This window comes from Phacochoerus africanus, chromosome 3, assembly GCF_016906955.1.
Source record: "Phacochoerus africanus isolate WHEZ1 chromosome 3, ROS_Pafr_v1, whole genome shotgun sequence".
Lineage (NCBI taxonomy): Eukaryota > Metazoa > Chordata > Mammalia > Artiodactyla > Suidae > Phacochoerus > Phacochoerus africanus.
In genome coordinates this window covers 79135707-79156986 of record NC_062546.1, presented here as the reverse complement: position 1 = coordinate 79156986, position 21280 = coordinate 79135707, and the positions used below count along the sequence as shown (strand labels likewise).

The window sequence follows — 21280 nt, the reverse complement described above, 5'->3', positions numbered from 1 at the left end:
ACTATTGGTTCCAGTCATTAAATCTATGGCCTACTCTTCTGTGCTTCCATTCCTGCAGCCTTTGCATGAAAGATCCCTTCCCTTTGACTGTGCGGTCCTGCATCATACCCAAAGACTGCGAAATCACCGAGTGGTCCTCCTGGAGCCCCTGCTCTAAGACGTGCCATTCAGGGAGCCTCTCACCAGGATTTAGGAGCAGGAGCCGGGATGTGAAGCACATTGCTATCGGTGGTGGAAAGGATTGCCCTGAACTTCTCGAGAAAGAGGCCTGTATTGTTGAAGGCGAACTTTTGCATCCATGTCCCAGGTACTGTGTATTCTTCAGCGTGATTATTCACTCTTCTCTATTACCTCATTTTATGGGGAAGAGGAATGTTAATAATAACTGCGGCTGGGGCTCACATTTGTTGAGTCTTTACTCAATGCAGGATTTCCTACTAGGCAGAGTAGCACAGTGGGGTAAGAGAATGGGCTGTGTTGATTCCCTGGGCTCCAGTCCACTTTCTAATTATGTGAATTTTGGCAAGTGACTTAAACCTAGTGCTTCCATTTACTCTTCCACTAGTGGTTCTTATTGCATCCAGCACCCAGCACACCATAAACGCTCCGTGACCATTAGTTATCATTTCCTGATATGTCACATCTAATTTCATGACAACCTAAGAATCTATTCATAAAATCTGCATTTTGTACATGAGGCCACCGGTGCTCAGAGAGATGAAATAACTTCTGAGATTACATAGCTAATGAGTGGCAGCACCCTGTTTCTAATGCTGTTCTCTTTCTAAAAGTCACTGCCACTCTGGAACTTTGTCTCTATTTCAGAGTGCCTAAGGAACTGAAGAATGCTGGGGGAAGTGTTTACATAAATTAGTAGATATGTTTTAATATCTTTATATTGGTTACATTTTGCCTGATTGTATAGCTCTTGGAGAAGTCTGTAGTGTGTTTTGCTTGTGGGCTCATGATAGGCCCAGTTTGATAATGGTAGAAATCACTGAGGCTGGCTATTCAGAAGTCTGTTGGGGATGAAATTGTGATAATTCCATCTGGAAAGCAGCCCTGAACTGTTTCTTAAATATGTAGCTATTTTAGATATATCTTAGCATCTCTAAGATTTGAGGTCATTTCCTTAGTGATGATGGGCAAATTTATATATATATAACTTCGTGTATAAATTAATTATATGGGAACATAAGAAAGGAAAGTGGGTTACAGACCCGCTGAGTGGTGTTGTCAAGGAGCCTTGCTATCCCTTAAACCTGAAATAATGCATGCATGGAGTTGGGTAGGGGTAGAGAGATAGAGAAGCAAGTTCTTGTTCACAGATTTTTAATCACTCACCTCCTCTACCTCTCTATTGAAATCAAGGTCAATTCAACATACTCCTTATATCATTGATTATTCATTTTTTAATAAAATGACCCCTTAGATTTATGTCATTTCTTGCCTGAAAAGCAGAGAAAGCAGATGTAGTCTATGATCCTTTACAGATTAACCCATTGTCACAGAATCCTCTTTAATTATATTATGTGTCCAATCTTTCAAGATACTAACTTTGGGGCAAAGCATAGGGCTGGAAGGAAAACCTGAGGTCTCGGTCCCTTTTGAACTTGGATAGACCTTTGGTTAAATTTACATCACCAAAAAAAAAAATAAATAAATAAAAAATAAATAAAAAGTATGTTGATAGACCAAAAAATAAATAAATAAATAAATAAATTTACATCACCATCACTTATTGAATGTATGTCCTTGGATAAGCTATACCACTTCTCTGAGATAGGTTTGTCTTCAATAAAATGTGTCTAAGTATACTGCCTGTTTTGGAGCTTGAATGGCTGCAGACTAGCACTGTTTGTCCCAGTGCTCAGCACATAGAAGGTACTGCAAGAATACTGATTCTTGTTGCTGCTATTTGAAGGTAGGTACTTTTTCTCCAATAAGAGAATCCTTCCTTTCCTTGGGAGGCATACTGTAGTAATTTAATGGAGTAAAAATTTATTTCTTCTGAGTGATTTGGAAATTTCCCTATGGAGGCCTAATTTAGGAAGGTTCTCAATGTTAGGCTGCCAGGAATAGAATCTCAGTTTAATGATGACCTTGACATTGGTACTTTTCTCCTTTCTGCATATCATGGAATGGCTAATGACCTCTTCCTGATATTTTCAAGAGTTTTTTTTTTTTTTTATAGACATCTGTCCATTTTTGTTCTTTTATTTGTTTATAACTTTTACAGTTTTCTTGGAAGTCACAGTGGTGCCTCTTTGATGATGTTGAGAAAGTTGAGTTGGATCAAATTTAGTTAAATAATGACTACCTTTTATTGAGTATCTACTGTTGGCTAATAACTAGATCAGAGATTTTATAAAGATTATTTAGAATAACATAGAGTTTATCATCCAAATGGGACATTTTAAGAGTAAAAGGGGTGTAAACTGGTATTGCTCAGTTTCAAATTGAAGTCCATTTGGCTTCAAAGTCAATGTTCTTTCCACTGCATCACACTGACCCTCATAAAAGTCATAGAGAAGACATACCCAGATAAGGGTATAGATACACATATACATGTATTCGTGAGTGTCATTTTTTTCTAACAAAATAACGTGGAATAGTAATACTTCAGGATGTACTCAAGATTAATTTCTGTATTGAGATTCATTTGAATGAATCTTAAACACCTGAAAACTGGGTCTGACAAAGTTCACCGGAAATGAACTTGAGCCTCTAGTTATGCTGTTTGGAAATGTTACTGAGCATGACACTTTTTAAAAACCTTCACAAATAGTGAATTTGTAGGAAATAGGGGTCGTAGAAACTCTACTGAATACCAACCAGTGTTTACCAGGGAAAAGGATGTGTTAACTAAGGATTCCACTTGGTTGTAGAAAGAAGAATACATAAATAACAGCAACAAAATTAACATTGGCTGACATTTTTATTTGTCTGAAATCTGAGCCATGGCCTCTACCACAGGAAAGCATAAAGGCCGTGTGCTAACTTTTATTCTAGTTTGATACCGGTGATTAAAATTCACTGTGAACAAGGGAAATGGAAACTCAAATCTCTTAGGGAACAAAAATGTCCATTTCTCCTTTCCCAGAATTCATGAACAATTCATATGCATCAAGCAACTTAATTCACCATGCTTCTCCCCAGAAAAAAATATCCTTTCTTAGAATGTGGTTTGGACTTTACCCCTCCACCATCTTTGCTATAGTAAATATACTCTGCGCTCTTGCTGCGTGCCAATCACTACATTCAGTGTTTGTTTGGGTTACCTCAGAGAGCAGATTAGATGAAATCCCTTCTTTTTCATGGACCTAAATTTTAGTGAAGATATACCAAAGTAATAAAATAAACTATATACTTTTATATGAGGTACAGAAAAATTAAAGGGTTAGAGCATGTAGAGGCTTCTTGGAAATTTTGATGGGGGCTCAACTTGGGTTACAGAATTAAAAGTGTCATTAGAGGGGCCTCATTTGAACAAGCAGGATCTGTAGGGGTGGAAAACTTGAAGGAAATGAGGAAATTAGCCTTTCAGGTAATTAAAGGAAGAATATTCTAAGAAGAGATGATCTAGAGATTTGCTTCCTTCTTGCATATGAATATTAACAAACAAAGGATTTTAGTTGCATAGCTGGGGGCTACTCTTCTCACCATCTAGACTCCACTGATCATCCATTTCACTACAAACACTATGTGTGCCAATCCCTAACGCAATATTCCATGAAGGGAATGTTGACCTAGAGCTGCCCCTTCTAGAAGAGGTCCCTGAGTCAGAATACTTTTGAAGTTCCTTGGGGCAGCCAGCATGGGTTAACCTGAAAGGAGACAGAAGCCAGATTGTCAAGCTAACTTGGATATTTTAGAAGGACAGTTGATTCTTGAATATCATGGGTTGGTTTGACATGTGCAGATTCTCTTAGATGGGGATTTTTTTTTCAGTAGTGTATACTACCGTTTACCCCATCTGAGGTTGGTTGAATCCATGGATGCAGAACTGTGGATACAGAGAGCTGACTCTAGCAGTTATAGCAAATTTTCTGACTACATGCAGGATTATCCCCTAACCCCACGTTATTCAAGGGTCAACTGTATACATGAGTTAGCATTGTGTAACTTTAAGCATGTTTCAAAATTATGCTGTTTTTGACCAAGATATATGTAGACTTCATGAAACCCCTCTTTCAGTATTACTCAGTCTGCTTATAAATTTATGTACCCCCCCCCAACATAACACTAAGAACTCACATCATATATTATGGGGTTGGTATAGAAATGAGAGTGATGGTTTAAATCTGCTTGATCCTGGCTAACTCTTCTCTTGGTGTGTTTATCTACTGTCATTGCACATCATGACCTTAAATGTTACATTATTCTCTGTCTCAAAACATTGGAAGGTGTGGGTTTAATAAGGTACCTTGGCACTTTGGTTATTTCTTATGTCCCAATTAGCATCTAAAGTATTAGATCCTACATCTCAACTAAGAGGGAGGTGAAAAGATTCTGAGTCTGTAAATGATAAGGTGGACTTGTTTACTAGAGAGCATAAAGGAAAGGCAGAGGACACAGAGAGCTGAGATATGACCTGATGCTGGAACAGCTGTGACCCTTTGTGCTTAAGGGGAGAGCCTGTTCTGGCTGAAGACATTGTAACACACAAGAACATTGAGAAAGAATGTCAACATCTTTCTTAGAAGTGACACTTCAGAGGACCTACCAGTGACTTCCACCACATCACCAGAAGGCAACAGCTTTCATGCAAGAATGGCTGTTTTACCTTTTAAATGATCAGATGGAGTTTAAAATCGACTGTAAGACAGTGTTATTGAAAGGGTGATAGTGACCAATATAGAGTAAAACTTTAAGAAGGTCTCAAGGCAGAAGCTACATGGCTAATAGTATTATGTAGACTGAGTAATAATACTGCACAGGAAGCCAGTTTCCTAAACATTGCTTTAGCACTCTGGTCTAGCACTGAACAGATGTGGTCTTATAATCCATCCCTTCTTATCTCTGGTATATGTGAATTTATTTTTATTATGGGGGAACTAGAGATTCTTTGCAAAAGGTCTGTCTGGGCAGATTTCATACTTAGAAATCTATCTGGCTTTCCTGTAGCCTGCTTTGATGTGCTTGTCAGACAACTTCCTGTGACCAGCCTGATTCTTCCTAGCATCTCTCTAAGGCACTGTCCCACTTCCAGATTTTCAAGATAAAATTCTTTTTTTAACTGAGAAAACTCTGTGGATTAACTGATGGATCTCTTTTGGATGGGTGTTAAAGCCAGGAATGGAGCCAAGGGAAGAGGTGGTGGGTAAAATTTGGCATGGAAGTTGGATTCCTTTGCCCATTGGAATGAAGCGAGTACTGGAATGAGTTTGACATGTCATGAAGAGTGTTTGTTCAACACCTGCTTCAGCCTGTCACTGTGTTAATTTCTGGAGGATTCAGGAAAATTCAGCCTGTGTTTACTTAGTTTATTCATCTTAAGAATCTTCTATAATATACTCATTAAAAAATGGAGCATCTAGAACCTGACAGCCATGTTCTCTAAGAGTGTTTAATTGATATGTTCCCACAAATCATCCAAACATATGGATGTAGATTTTTTTGTTTATTTCTTTTTCTCTTCTACGTTAGAATGGATAGCACTTATAAAAGAGCCTTGGCTGAGAGAAACTGCTTGGTAAACAATGGATAAATGAATCAATGCTCAAAAAATGCAGAGCAGTTCTAGAATATTATGCACAGGGTACTTTATTTCATACATAGACTTATTATATAACCTGTGTAAAGGATTCAAAGTCATTTCTTATAAAGAGCATCTAAAATTGGCATCATAAAGGAGGTTAAATAAGAACATCTACCCAGAGAAGGAATGGACACAGAGAGCTTGATGCAATGTGGTCCCCAGTGGCTGCCTTGCTTTTGCTAAGTGTGTCTAGTTTTCCAGATAGTATTTTTTTTCTTCATTAGTTATAATATTACAGTGGAATACTACCCATCCAGAAAAAAGATAGTCATTTACAGCAACATGGATAGACCTAGAAATTATCATACTAAGTGAAATAAGTCAGAGAAAGACAAAATATCGTATGAGATCACTAATATGTGAAATCTAATAGAAATGATACAAGAAAATTTACAAAGCAGAAACAGTCCCAAAGATTTCAAAACCAAACTTATGCTTACCAAAAGGAAAACATGGGGGGAAGGATAAATTGAGGGGATGTTTTATGTATACATACACACACACATACACACATACTGGTATATATAGAATAGATACATAAAGGAGATCTACTGTATAATATAGGGAAATTTACTCAGTATTGTGTGGTAATTTACATGGGAAAAGAACCTTAAAAGGAATGGATATATGTATATGTATAACTGATTTATTTTGCTGTTCGCCTAAAATTAACACAATTTTGTAAATCATCTATACTCCAATAATATTTTTAAAAAACCCAATAATATTTAAAACAACAAACAAACAAAAAAGAGTCACTTAAAGAAGGGTGAGAAATGGACCACAGTTTGAATTTATAAAGTTTGCCTTCCAGAAAAGAATGGCACACACATTGCCTACCACATCCACTGTATTGCTTCCCATTGATCATCTACCACAACACCTAATATCCTGCCACATAACAGGAGCTCAAGAAATGGTTGTGAAATTAATGGATGGGAAGCTTTTTTAGAATCGTTTTAATTAAGCAGTTTTCTGAAGCACTTGAGGAGTAAAGGAGTCACGACCTGAAAGCCTCAGGAGAATCTGATTCAGGAAAGAAACAACAGTTTTAAAGAATCTGTAAATTGTTTCAGCAGAAGGAGACTGATACCTTTTCATTGAGTCCATCTTGTACTGGTGCTTATTGTTTCATGAGTCCCTGTTATGCCACTTTCAATTCCCCTGGATGGAAGATTTTTCTCCTGCTAGTGTAAGAAAATTAACGTACTGTTAAATGCTGTGCCAAGCGATAGAAGTCTATTAATAATACATATGTGGAGTTTGGCTAGCAAAACCATCTGCTGAAGATGCAAAGAGGTTCGCACTTCATAGTAGCTTTCCATAATCAATAGTCCCACTCTATTCAATAAGAAATTACTAGAGCATAAAATGTACAAAGCTTGATCGGCTTCCATTATTTTGGTCATCTGTTCAGCAAAAAAAATGACAAGTTAATTCTTTTCTAAATGCATTTACAACTTTAAAAGGACAACAGACATTATCATAAATTAGTCATGCCGCAGTACACTGATTTTTAATATACGCACATTAATTTGAATACCTTCAGCTAAGGTTTCAATTCCATGAGTGTTTGCAGATCTATACGTGTTTAGTCAAAACATGACTATTAACTAATGCAATTATTCTTTCAATCTGTCATCATTAAATCATATATGATTCTATTCTGTGTTGCTTTGCTTCAAATCCAAGCCTTTAAAAGGAGAAAGAATCCATGCTTTGTAAGCAATTCTAAGCCTTCTGAAAGTGGCAGAACATGCATTCTAAAGGGCAGGGTTGCTATAAAACCCTGATGGTCCTGCCATCCTACTGCTATTAGAATCACTTTATGTGACGTTAGTAGGATAGAAGTCTTTTAAAAATAGTCACTAAATGTGCCTACTTTTCTAATTTTGGCTTTTCTAATTTAGGGTGTCTCTATTCCTTGTTTCAGGGCAATGAATTCATTCATTACTCCTTCTGCATCCCCTCCACCCCCAGTCAATTTGGTGGATTCCTTGGGTTAGACAACATCACTCTTAGGAAGACAAGGTGGCTTCCTGGGTGATTGAATTTCAGGCCCTCAAGTAGCTTTTCCTAATCCCCAATTTATCTTCTCTATCTTTTCACAGGACTATGCACTCCCACCATTAGACATTTCTTTCTTTGGCTTAATTGTGATTTCTCCTTTTAAACTGCATATACCTTTTTAGAATAATAAAATATTTAAAATTAATTTTCAATTGGATCATGCAATTACCTTTATTGATCATTTCCTAACAGAAGGCCTAAATTATGGGGGAAATATGAAGAAATTGGGCAGTGAGTTCCAGCAGTTGGAGAAAGATTCAGAAAGCAGATTTTAGAAGGTAAATGGAGAAGAATTGAATTTCACAGCTATAATACCTAGCTGTGCAGATATCTGGGTTCTTGTCCCCTTTCCTGGGCTGTCTCAAGAAAGAACTCAGTGTCAAGAAATTGTGCTGCTAAATTAGGGACAAAACCAATTTGGAGTCATTCTGTGCTCCTCTCTCTCCCGTCCACATCGAATCCATTAGAGGGTTCTTCCTATTTTCACAGTACATATAGGAACTGATCATGTTTCACCGGCTACACTGTGACTGCCTTGGTTGAAGCCACCATCATCTCTCCTGGGCTGGCAAAGTTCTCCTTTCTTCCACTCCCCTTTCATCTAGGCTTGCTTCAGTGCCCAGGGTAATTCTTTAATTTTTTTTTTTTGTCTTTTTAGAGCCATACCTGCAGCATATGGCAGTTCCCAGGCTAGGGGTCAAATCAGAGTTGTAACCCACCTACCACACTGCCACAGCAACACCAGATCCTAGCCACATTTGCAGTCTATACCCACGTCTCATAGCAACGACACATCCTTAACCCACTGAGCAAGGCCAGGGATTGAACCTGCGTCCTCAGGGATGCTAGTCAGATTCTTTTCTGCTGAGCCATGACAGGAACTCCGATTCTTTAAACATTTAAATCACATCTGGTATCATCACCTTCCTCAAAAGCTTGCAATGATTTCCTAGTGGATTTGGAACACCACTTACCTGCCTGTCCCAAATTCACTGGCCTCTGTGCTTTCCCAGAATGTGCCAAGCTCTTTCCTTCCCTGGGACCTTTGAATGTGCTCTTTTCTATGTCTAAAATTCTCCTTGCCCACCTCTTCTTGGGTTTACCCTTTCATTTGATTCAGGATTCTGAAGTCTTTCCTGACTGTGGCTCTGAAATAGCTCTCCTTGTCTGTCTCTCTCTGATGGACACATTATCTGATGCCCTGCTCATATTGGTTCTTTTCCATCTGTCTGCCCCACTAGAAGGTCATTTTCCCAAGGTCAAGGGCTTTGTCCTTCTCACAGCTATGCATTTCTTTTGTCTGAAATCTTTCCTGGCACATAGATGGAGCTCAAGCATTACTTCTTGAAAGAAAGGAGACATGAACACATGGCTAAGAGATTTGAGTATTATTGAGCAGGCTTATTTCTTCTCCTAGGGAGTCCTAGCCGTTTAACACCTTTCTGCCATCAGTGTCTCATCCATATGTTTATATTAACTCAGGTATTCCTGTGCATTCAGTATATGAGTTTTCAGCACTCCCCATCTCAGGTGTGGGGTTCCAGAGTTGCTGACAATGAGTTCTTTCACCAAAGGTGGGGAAATTGGAGTCATTTTCACATGAAGGGACAATGGCAGGTTTACCCAACATTCACAATGACTTGGGAGCCATATAGGGAATTTGATATCAGGACCTTGAAAAGGTAGGACCCTTCAAAAAATTCACTGCACCATTTAGTGGAAATTTGAATTTTTACAATTAGAGATTCCTCTATTTGGCTTATATTTTGTTTCTCTTTTGAACTTGTAATTATCTCCTGAAAGTGCTAAAATTTGACCCTGTGTGACTACAGTGTTTGAATTATAAAATGATTGGCTATATGAAATTCTTCAACTGTGTTTCTGTTTAAGATTGGAAGGAAAATTATTTTGGCAGTGTGAACTATTTTTGGGCAGTTTTTGGTGACAATACCGCTGTTGCCAATTGAGGATTTTTTTTTTTTGCTTCAGTCCAGGAAGCACTTCCTCAGACCAAGACTAACATTTACTTGTCCTCACCATGATGTGGCAGGTAACTGTCACCTACTGGATTGCTTTCTTTTCTTTTTTCTTTTCTTTTTTTCTTTTTTTGAGATTTAAATCTATTTAACAATGTGCTGAAGTTGAATTATAATTTATAATGTTGTTAGCCATTAATCACTCATTAACTGGTCATTAAGAGCTGAGTTATCAAAATAATAGTGGGCAAATTCCTTTCTATATATGCCAACCAACTTTCACAAGTTTACTATTCACTGTTATAATTTACCAGACTATCATTTCCTTAAGAAGATATGCTTTAGAATCAGATATTCCTGATTTTGAGCCCTGCTCTTCTACTTATTTAAATTATGGGACCTTGGAAATTTTTTTTATTCTTATGCTGATTCTCTTATCCGTAAAAGAGGGAGTAGTATTTTCCTCCGAGGCCTGTTGGGAGAAGTACATGAAGTCATGCACCTAGATTTGTTAGTGCAGTACCTGATCCAGCATGAGCATTCAGAATATTGTGGTTGTTATTATTACCTGGAGGATAGGTCATGATACCCTAGAAGCCTGAATAAATGAATGACCCATCTATCCTGTTCAACCAGACTGTTTGACAAGACAAATGGTTCCCATGGTCACATTCATAAGGGGCCATGAGGAAAAACTAATTGCTTTCATGTCATGACCATTTACTCTACCTGAGGCATTTCCACAATGGATTTTGAAGTGCTGCTCACCTACAGGAGGCCTTTGAGACTCTCCCTCTTTCCCTCCTAAGCAGAAGGACAACGTGAGGCTCGGTTGAAAGGCATCACAATTGGGAGAAAGAGTGTGGAAAGTCCTGATCCTTGCTGAGGACTTAGCCTCTAAAGAGACTCATTCAGGAAGCCAAGTTGTCTGGAGGCTGGAAGACCATCTCTAACCACTTCTAAAGAAGAGAGTGAGCAACATTTAGCCGTGCGCATGCCTTTGATTTCTTATTCTCTTAGATCCTAGAGACATTTTCCCAGGTTGGTGGAGTTCAGGCTGTTCCATTTTCATGGCTTCTGGGTGATCTGTGACTAAACATAGATAGCACGTTTGCAAAATATAAAGAGAAAAGGAAAGACTGAAAAGAGCCGTCTTTGAAAAAGGAATATAGATGGCCTTCACTAGTGTGATTTTCCTCTGTCACTTGCTGGGTTGGTATTTTCTCTGAGGTAGTAAACAATAGCAGTCATGATAAATGCCTTCTATTTCTTTAGAAAAATTGTTGTTTGCCACTGATGAGAATTGGGGTGTTTTTGGCTAATGAGCTACCAACAGGGTTTTTGTTACCTTATATGAAGCCATAGTCATTAAACTTTCTTTTTCATTTTTCTCCATAATGGCTTCTGAAATCCCTCCATTGCTAATTCTTATAGGGTCATGATAAATTAATTGAAAAAGCAATTCATACAGCATGGCCCATTCCTTTCAAACAAGCGAACAATTACTGTGGCTTGCAATAATCCTAAACTCTCTAAGTTTCTCTTATGCTCTTTGCTGAACTTTGATTCTTGAAAGTTAGACCATGGCAATCTTGGATTTGTAATATTAGGATTTTGATGAAATCAGTTAAAGTCTCATAAACATAGTGTTAGTGGGGTGTGTGTGTGTGTGTGTGTGTGTGTTTTCTGAAGCAGCAGGAGGCAAAAGGCAGGTATAGGACATAAGAATAAAGGGAATGAGCATTTATTAAATATTTATTATATGCCCTGATCCACATTTGGTGGTGTTATTATTAATTGGCATGCAGAAGTTCCCCTACCAGGGACTGAATCCACGCCATAGCAGTGATCTGAGCCACAGCGGTGACAAAGCCTGATCCTTCGTCACTGGGCTACCAGCACACTCCACGTTTGGTATTATTACCCTTATTTTATAGAAGGGAAAATAGAAATGAACCAAAATCGCATAAGTAGTAAGTAGCAAAGCTCAGATTCAAACCAAGTCACTTTGACTCTAAATTAGGCTTACTGTCTGTACTACCCTGCCCGCCCCCTCCCCCTTTTGCCTACTTTATTTGTTACTGTGTCATAGGACTCTCGGAGTCAGGATTATATCTGACCTCTTTAATAACCAGAGAGCTCTTCTTTTATGTAATCTTTAGAGGAAGAAGTTTGAAATGAGAATGAGGTAACCATCCACCCAAGTCACCCCTCCCTCACTGTGGATGCCCTGGAACCCAGAGCCACCTGTGCCTTGAGACTAAGAGTCATGAGAGACAAACCTTCTGCCCAAGTGATTATGGAGCCTGGAGTGACATCTCTCTCTGGTGGGGAGAAAGGACTTTGGAGCTGCTCCTCTGGAGAAGGACCATCTTTGGGAAGAAATGGACTTTTCTCATTCTCGCATGCCCAGGAATAGAGAAATATCTTATTGTATATGTTCACCTGGTACAAACCAGATCTGAACTCCTCTCTTCAGACTCTTGCCCAGCCCCTGACTGATTTTTCCCTTGAAAAACTTTGCACATGAAGCAGTGAGACACAGGGGGAAGGATGCTATTGTGACAAACCTCATAGGGTTATTCAAATCCTTTTGCTACAATGGGCTTTTCACAAGACTGATGATCTTCTGCTTTCACCCTTTTTAGAACCATGACATTCATTGTGAGAGGCTTTCCTCACTTTTAAGTTTCTTAGAAATTTGCTTCCTGGTTTTGATGACTGTCACTTGATTTCAATTTTATTCTAATTTCTGTAAGGTCAGGGGCTTGGTGACACATGTTTATTTTTATTCCTGTTTTTTTCTTTTAAATAATGACAAAACTGAGAATATTTCCCCCCCCCATAAATCTGAAATGGGACAGCAGATATGAGAATGTTCTTAGGTTTTGTTTATTGTCCCAGAAGCTAATGAGTCGCCTGGTATTTATGTGAGTGCTATAAGGTTATATATTAATGCTGTAGGCTTTAGGAATGCTTTCATAAACCACAAAAGGAAATTCTATCTGAAGTAATTCTCCAGGTATGAATGTAATGCTGTTATGGTTGTTTTGTTTTCTGCAAGTCATATGCAAACTTCACTGTGTTTTGTCCCCTTATTTGCATGTGTGCTCGTGTGTCTAATAGTGTCTGTCCCAACCAGTTATACACCAGGAGGACAGGGTTTAGATCAGGATAACAACAGCTTGTCTATATATGCCAAAAAGAACTCATTGGAAATGTCATGGTGCAACGAATCTGGCTAGGAACCATTAGGTTGCTTGTTCGATCCCTGGCCTTGCTCAGTGGGTTAAGGATCCAGGCTTGCTGTGTCCTGTGGTATAGGTTGCAGATGTGGCATTACTGTGGCTGTGGCCTAGGCAGGCAGCTACAGCTCCAATTAGACCCCTAGCCTGGGAACCTCTATATGCCGCAGGTGCAGCCCTTAATAGACAAAAGAGAGAAAAATAAATAAATAAAAGAACTCATCAATTAAATATAGTGGCACATTGTGAACTCATTTTTAATATGTATACCTTTATCCCAATGGGGTCAAACAGAAATACTTTCTTATATCTAGAAGGCTAAAAAGTTGGAGGTAATCTCTGTCCATTTAAAATAATATATTCGCACACTCAAACACTGTCCTACTAATTAAAAGCAAGACCAATTTCTTCACCTAGGTTGTCGAGAGAGGTTTGTGAAATGAAACACCAGAACAAGTTCACCTGCCATGACTTAGGCTCATTTGGTTTCCGATTCCTTCCTTTAATTCTTTACTCTCTTACAGTTTTAGGGCCAAGTCATGTCTACTATTTTTTATCCATATTTCCTTCCCTTGCTCCTCTGGTCATATGCTATTAGCACAATAGGCTGCTGTGATTTTTCTCTAGGAAATAAAAGGGGTTTAGTATTCAAAGCTCATAAATCTCTATCCATAAGGCAAAGATCTGGTACTAGAAAGAGAAGTTGTCCTGCACGTTTGATGTCATGACTCAAGTTTCCTATAGAATTGTATATGTTCCTTACTTCTTCTTTTAAACCTATCAAATCAAACAGGTATTCCTGGAGGACCTCCGAATGGAAAGAATGCCAAGTCTCTCTCCTCTTTGAGCAACAGGACGCTCACTGGCATGCGACAGGACCCGTTTGTGGAGGTGGGATCCAGACCCGGGAGGTGTACTGTGCCCAGAGCACACCAGTGGTCACGGCACGGAAGACCAAGGAAGGTAGGTAGCCGGTTCCGGGGATTGAGTCAGCTGCTGGTTGGAAGAGAAATCAATCCCAACACCATCCCCTTGTATCCTCCTTGATATAATGGACCCTCAGCATTCACAGCTATGTTTCGTGTTGTCTCTTTTCACACCATCTTTAGGTTATGCTACTTGCAGTCATTTGCAATAGTTAAAAATACCAGTAATAATAACAACATTCATCTCAAAGGATCATTGTGAAAATTAAATGAGAAAACATACCTAAGATCTTAGCAGAAAGGAATGCTACACACTAAGGGGTTGATATACTGGAGTGAGTCAGTTGGCAAAGAATTCGTAGCATCTATTTTTTTTTTTTTTTCTGTTCAGAAAGCTTTTTTTTTTTTTTTTTGTGAATTTGTGAATGTGGGAATTTCCACAGACATAGCACTTTCAAATGTCAAGGATCCATTATTTTATTGCCAGATTTTAAATGATATGAAAAGAAAAAGGATGAGGAAAAGGAGGAGGAAAAACAACTTTTTCCTCCATACTAGGCTCTCTGTAAGGCATGTGCAGTCCATTTGCTTCAAAGTTTGGGATAGTGAAAACATATAAGTACTGAAACACCTGCCCAAGTTTATTTAAGTCAGTTGATTGAAAAACCAAGCATGTACAATAATGCTTCTGCTCTAGAAGAATGTATGGCCTCTTCCAGACACATTAGAGATCCCAGCAGTACCCTCTATGGAAGTGCTAAGCATAGGGATGTTTCCTTGAGTGTGCCTGTACATCCTCTACTGAAGAACATTCTTAGGGAGATAGGTATGTGCTTTCTTGTGGTGAAAATGCATCTATTTTATCCTGTAAAGCTTTTCATACCAGGTGCCTCTTTTTGTGATGTGGCCTCTCATCATTCCAGAGGCCATGGCCACAGCCTTGGCTGATTAACCACATTACTCAAAGACAGATCATTTTTATAGACGTCTTAGCATTTGCTTCAATAATTGAAGTTACAGTACCACATTTATAGGGCTGGAGTTATTTTAAAAAATAAGAGGTCAATTTTCTTCCTCCTCTAATGTAACCTTTGGAAAATAACCATGTATGCACTTTCTCTTCCAGGATAAAACATGACTATGCATACTTTTCTGAAATTAGATAAAAAGCTTCAGCTTATTCTTTCAGACTTTGGTTATTTTTGTCTTCCACCTTCTCCTTCTTCCCTTTTACTATTATCCTTTAGTACTAGGGTCTTCAGGGGTCAACACTTATACAAGAATTTTGTAGAAATGGTATATTATGAACTCTTCAGCTTCTACATTTAATCTTTATGGACATTTTCATCTTCCTAAAGTTTCTTTAGTAAAAGTAGCTCTTCTTATAGATCACCTATTTCTAAAGTTCTTTTTCCTTTATCTTTCCAGCTTTCTAAATGGAAACTTGCTGGGCAGAAGATTATAATTAGGAGGAAAGTGGAAGGATGGTATTCTAGAGTTGGGACTCATATGCTATATATTGGGGAATATTAAATAGAAGGGGTGTTATATGCAGATTTAGAAATTAAGCCCTGGTACAATATGCTTCAAGCATCAAAAGAAGAAGAAAAAGATCTTAGGCCAAGGCATACTTCCAAATTAATATGTTGGTTCACAGGGAAACAGAAAGTCTTTAGAAAGCCTAAGCTTGGCATTTCCCCTTGTGGCGCAGTGCAAATGAATCCAATTAGTATCCATGAGGATGCGGGTTCAATCCCTGGCCTTGCTCAGTGGGCTGGGGATCCTGCATTGCCCTTGGCTGTGGCGTAGTTCACAGATGCAGCTTGGATCCTGCGTTGCTGTGACTGTGGTGTAGACTGGCAGCTGCAGCTCCTATTTGACCACTATTTTGGGAGTTTAAGTATGCTGCAAATGTGGCCCTAAAAAGCAAAAAAAAAAAAAAAAAAAAAAAAAAAAAAGCAAAAAAAAGAAAGGAAAAAAAAAACAAAAAAAGGAAAGCCTAAGCCTGGTAATACAGTTCTCAGTGGGGTGCTTAGAGGTGGGGACGAGATACAACATGTGGCTGTTGATGCAACCATGTACTCAGGTGCTCTTGATTTTTAATACAGTAGTCAAACTATTGCAGTATTGGAAAATCCAGCACAGCCACATTGCATTAAAGGCATGGTATAGCTAACTATTTATCTTGGTCATCATGCTTTTACTCTTGTGTGGAAACCAGAAAGATTACTTGGTCATTACTTTCCTTTCCTATAAATGCTTTCATTTACTACTGTTATCATTTATGGATATGCCTTGTCAAATCTGGAAACATGAAAATTTCTTTATGGCTCGGGCCAAAAAGAGAGAGAGAAATTGAATTACAATTATAAGGGACCAGTGCATGTGTTTTTTTAATTGAGAAGACAGATTTTAAATATTTCTATCCTTTTCTGCTAATGCAGTTACAAAGGAAAAAAATGGTTACTTTTTTTATTTTTGCATTTCAGTTTTTGCGACGATTATCTCTTTTTTGTTTGTTTTATGGTTATTTTTTAAAATTATATTAGACTTTGTAGGGAGAGGGATTTTTTTTTTTAACGCTGCACCCATGGCATATGGAACTTCCTAGGTTAAGGGTTGAATTGGAGCTGCAGCTACCAGCCTATGCCACAGCCATGGCAACACCAGATCTGAACCGCATCTGTGACCTATGCTGCAGTTTGCAGCAACATTGGATCCTTAACCCACTGAGCAAGGACAGGGATTTTACTCACATCATCATGGACACTGTGTTGGGTTCTTAACCTGCTGAGCCACAATGGGAACTCCAGAAGAAGGGATTTTTAATAGCACCAAGTTTGGAAACTCTTTTCTCAGTCACAATTGACTTTCCCAAAAGGTTATGTTTTCCTTAGGCTCCAGGATACTCTGTTAAATCTCTGCAGTGGAATTGCTTAACTATTCTTCCTTACAAAATCCCACCATCCACTGTGAATTAGCTGCTCTGCATTCCAAGAACCTGATTTTAGAGGGACCCAAAATCTTAGGGAAAAAGATAAGATCCATTTACATGGATGTCTTATGAATTAAAATGCAATAGGATTTCTAGATGCAGGAATGAGAAATAAAAGAGAAGAGAATGCTAATTCTCTTCAAGGGCTTCTGAATCTCTTGCTGGATGCTGAGGCTGAAGTAGGACTTCAGTGTAGTCTGTTGCCAGATTATTCTTGTTAATATCCAATTTCCCATTGGACCTCAATTCATGGTATTTTTAGGAATATTATAATAATATCTATGGCATATTTATCTGGTTCTGTTGTCCATTGTCCAGGTGGTGTATTCAATGCAGCCAAAACAGTGATGTAAGAATCAATACGAGAAGTGTTACTAGTAGCCAAGCCAATAGATTGTGAATGAAAATGTAGCAGAGTATTTATGAGTTCATGCACCAGTTTTTGTTGTAGAGAGAATTGTGTTTCTCTTTTATAATTCAGAAGCACCAGCAAGTATGATGCTTACCTGTAAATCTAAAAGCTTGGGTTTGGTGAGACCATTTTCTTCTTGTTTTTTTCTCAGGTGAAATTAAAACCACTCAGCCCACATTCAAGGGTCATTTCTCAGAAAGTAAAACATTGAAACAAGGGACTCACCTTCAAAAATCTAATAAAGACAGAAAATTTTATTCCATTCATAACAGTGTAGCCTAGGGATTGGTATATCAACAAATGTGGAGTGAAATGGTCTAGAGATACACTGTATTTATATGGTGAAGAACACAAAACAGAAACCTAAAAACTAAATTAAAAATTGGGCAAAGTTATTAATGTGGTTGCAGTGAGGCAGAATTTTCCCTGGATTTTTTCCCATGCATTTTAGATTCATTCTTTAGCATTAAATGGACACAGCTACTTCAAGAATGGACACACTTTAGCTTTGAATTGTTAAATGTATTAGTTGACTATTCCATATCTCTAAGACTGAATAGCCCTTGATAGTCTTATGACTTTATCATGCTAAGCCGAGAGTTGGCATTCAGACACTACATGATAAGGGAACATGTCCTGATTTTAAATATATTGGTTTGGTGAGTAAAATATGGATAATGAAATTTTTAAAAAATAATTTGTTATATACTAGCTATATTTTGGAGTCTGTCATAGGCATTGGGATTATAAAGGTGCCTCATTAATGTACAGTATTTTAATTGTAACATAATTGTACTATCAGTTATTCTATAGTGTTTTAGGTAATGTGTCTTAAGTAGTGTTTTAAGTTTTATATATATATATATATATATATATATATATATATATATATATATATAAAACACCATTTAATGTTGACTGAGAATACTCATCATAGTGGAGATAATTCTTCAAGAGAGTTTGGAGGATCTACAGGAAAGTATGTTCTAAGCAGGGATAGGGATAACATATGAAAATAAACTGAGATGTTTATATTCAGTAGCGGTATGTGAACTGATATGAGGGGAGCACAGAAAATAGGGAAGTTAATTGATATTTAAAAACTGGAGGAAGGCAAGATAATGGACGAGTAGGGGGACACACTTGCCCTCTCCCACAAACACACACAAAAAAAACCACATCTACAAGTTAAATGACTCACACAGAACAGCAATTAAACTCTGGCAGAAGAACTTAAACCTCAAATAATGGCAAGAATCTCATGACATAAATGGGTAAAACAAGAGAAAATAGGAGAGTGAGAGAAGGGGAATCTGGACTGGACAGGCACTCCCGAAAGGGAACTGTGGAGCAGAAACGGAACCCACACCCTGGAAAGTCACCTAATCAACGGAAAGACCAACTGAATGGGAGGGATCTCCAGATGCCAAGAAGAGCGCAGCAGTAGGTCTGAGATCTGAAAAGCAGAATGAGAGCTGAACAAATCATCTGAACTGCTGGTACAGTCACCAAAAACCAAGACGCCTGGGTGGGGGCTGGGCACTGAGACCTAGGCTGTGGAGGTTAGTCCCCGGGAGCAGGCTGGGTTAGCAGTGTGGAGACTGCCTGGGGGACTAGGAAGTGGGTGGAGGGAGCAATACGCTAAGGGCTGGGGAGTGGAAAGCCACAACAGAGGGAACCTGGGAGAAGAACTGGACCCGCAGGAGAGACAAGGTGCTGGTGTTGGGGAGGGGAGAGGAGGAGGGGTGGGCCACCATAGAATACTCCTTGGCCACAACGAGCACACTTGCCCACCAGCTAGCAGTGAGCAGTGCTTCCCAGTGCATCCCCCACATGTGTGCCTGACCTGAGGCCGCCTGCCATCCTGGAGGGCTGGCATCACCACTTGCAGGAAGCTGACCACCACAGGGGCTTTCCCTGCCCTGGCCTGCCTGCCCTCTGGAGGGGCTACACCCCCACAGAGCAGCACCCAGCACTGCCAGCCCGCTGAAAGAGCCCCACAGCCCAGAAACGCCAGAGCAAGCTCTGCCTGGCCATGCAAAATCTGCTTCCAATGCGGGGCAGTCCTGCCAGTCCTGGCTGCCCTAGGGAAGTGCCCCTTTGTCTCCTAGCAGCCCAGCTAGCTGCTCCTGCCCTCTGGAGGTGCTGCACTTCCACAGAGCAGCTGCCCAGCACCTCCTGTCCCCTGGAAGAGCTCCATGGCCCAGAAACACCAGAGCAAGCTCCACCCAACTGCGGGAAATCTATCTCTATTGCATGGAGGTCCTGCCAGTTCTGGCTGCCCTGGGAAAGTGTCCCTTGGTATCCCAGTGGCCTGGCTAGCTGCTCCAGGACTCAGGAGGTATTACATTCCTGCAGCACAGCGCCCAGCACCACCAGCCCCTGGAAGAGCCCTGCAGCCCAGAAATGCCAGAGCAAGCTCAACCCAGCCACAGGAAATCTGCTTCCATTGTGGGGCGGTCCTGCCAGTTCCAGCTGCCCTAGGGAAGTGCCTCTTTGTCTCTCAGTGGACCAGCTAGCTGCTTCCACCCTTGGGAGGTACTGGCACTCCCACAGAGCAGCTGCCCACCTGTGCCCGCCCCCTGGAAGAGCTCCACAGCCCAGGAATAACAGAGCAGGTGCTGCCTGGCCATGGGAAGTCTACATCCATCATGGTGTAGACCTGCTAGTCCCACCTACACTTGGGAAGTCCTCCTTTGCTTCAGAGTGACCCTGCTAGCCCTGCCTACCCTCAGAAAATGCCATGCTGCCTCAACGAAGACTGGCCAACAACGCCAGTCCTCAGGAAGCACTCCACAGCACTGCCAGGGAAAACCCTGCCTGGCCACAGGGCGTATACCTCCACAAAGAAAAAAAAATAGCAAACAAGATGAAGAAGCTGAGAAACCACTGCCAGTAAAACCAACAGGAGAACTCACCTAAAGCAGACAACAATGAAACAGACTTCTGCAGTCTGACGGACTTTGAGTTCAAAAGGGAGATAGTGAAAATACTGAAGGAATTAAGAGAACATATGAACAGTAATGCAGATGCCCTCAGAAAGGAACTAGAAAATATAAGGAGGAGCCAAGAAAAACTAAAAAATTCATTTTCAGAGATACATACTGAGCTAAAGGCAGTGAAAACCCAGAATGAATAACGCAGAAGAATGAATTAGTGATGTGCAAGATAGAATAATAGAAATCCCCCAATTAGAACATCAGACAGAAAACCAAATAAAAAAACATGAAAGCAATATGGGATACTATAAAGCGGGACAATCTACACATAGTAGGAATTCCAGAAGGAGTAGAAAAAGATAAGGGGATTGAAAATATATTTGAAGAAATTATCACTGGAAATTTAAAGGAAGGACAGAGGGCCCCAAACAAGTTGAACCCAAATAGACCCACATCAAGACACATTATAATAAAAATGACAAAAGTTAATCATAAAGAGAGGATCCTAAAGGCAGCAAGAGAAAAGCAAAGTGTCAATTATAAGGAACCCCCATAAGGCTATCAGCTGATTTCTCTACAGAAACTCTACAGGCCAGGAGGGAATGGTAAGAGATATTTAAAGTGCTGAAAGGAAAATATATGCAATGTAGAATACTCTATCCAGCAAGAATATCATTTAAAATAGAAGGGGAAATAAAATTTTTTTTCAACAAACAAAAGCTAAAAGAATACAGCAATACAAAACCCATTCTAAAAGAAATACTGAAAGAGCTTCTCTAAACCAAAAAAAAAAAAAAAAGAGTAGAAGAGCTAGAATTGAGGGAACCACAATCAGAGAGCAGTCACTCAAATAAGCCAGCATACAGATGTAATCATGAACATGTTTAAGACACAATAAAGATATAAAGAAAAAAGGAGACATTAAAATCATAAAATGTGGGCAAGGGAAGTAAGGA

General features: G+C 39.4%; 1 protein-coding gene across 1 annotated transcript in view; it reads left to right on the top strand.

Moving 5' to 3' along the window:
* Positions 1 to 21280, top strand: part of THSD7B (thrombospondin type 1 domain containing 7B) — an 832155-nt gene that overhangs the window by 197830 nt on the left and 613045 nt on the right. Inside the window, exons 3-4 of the mRNA XM_047772023.1 lie at positions 59 to 307; positions 13846 to 14015. Coding sequence (XP_047627979.1) covers positions 59 to 307; positions 13846 to 14015 — 419 coding nt within the window. The remainder of the gene's footprint in view (positions 1 to 58; positions 308 to 13845; positions 14016 to 21280) is intronic.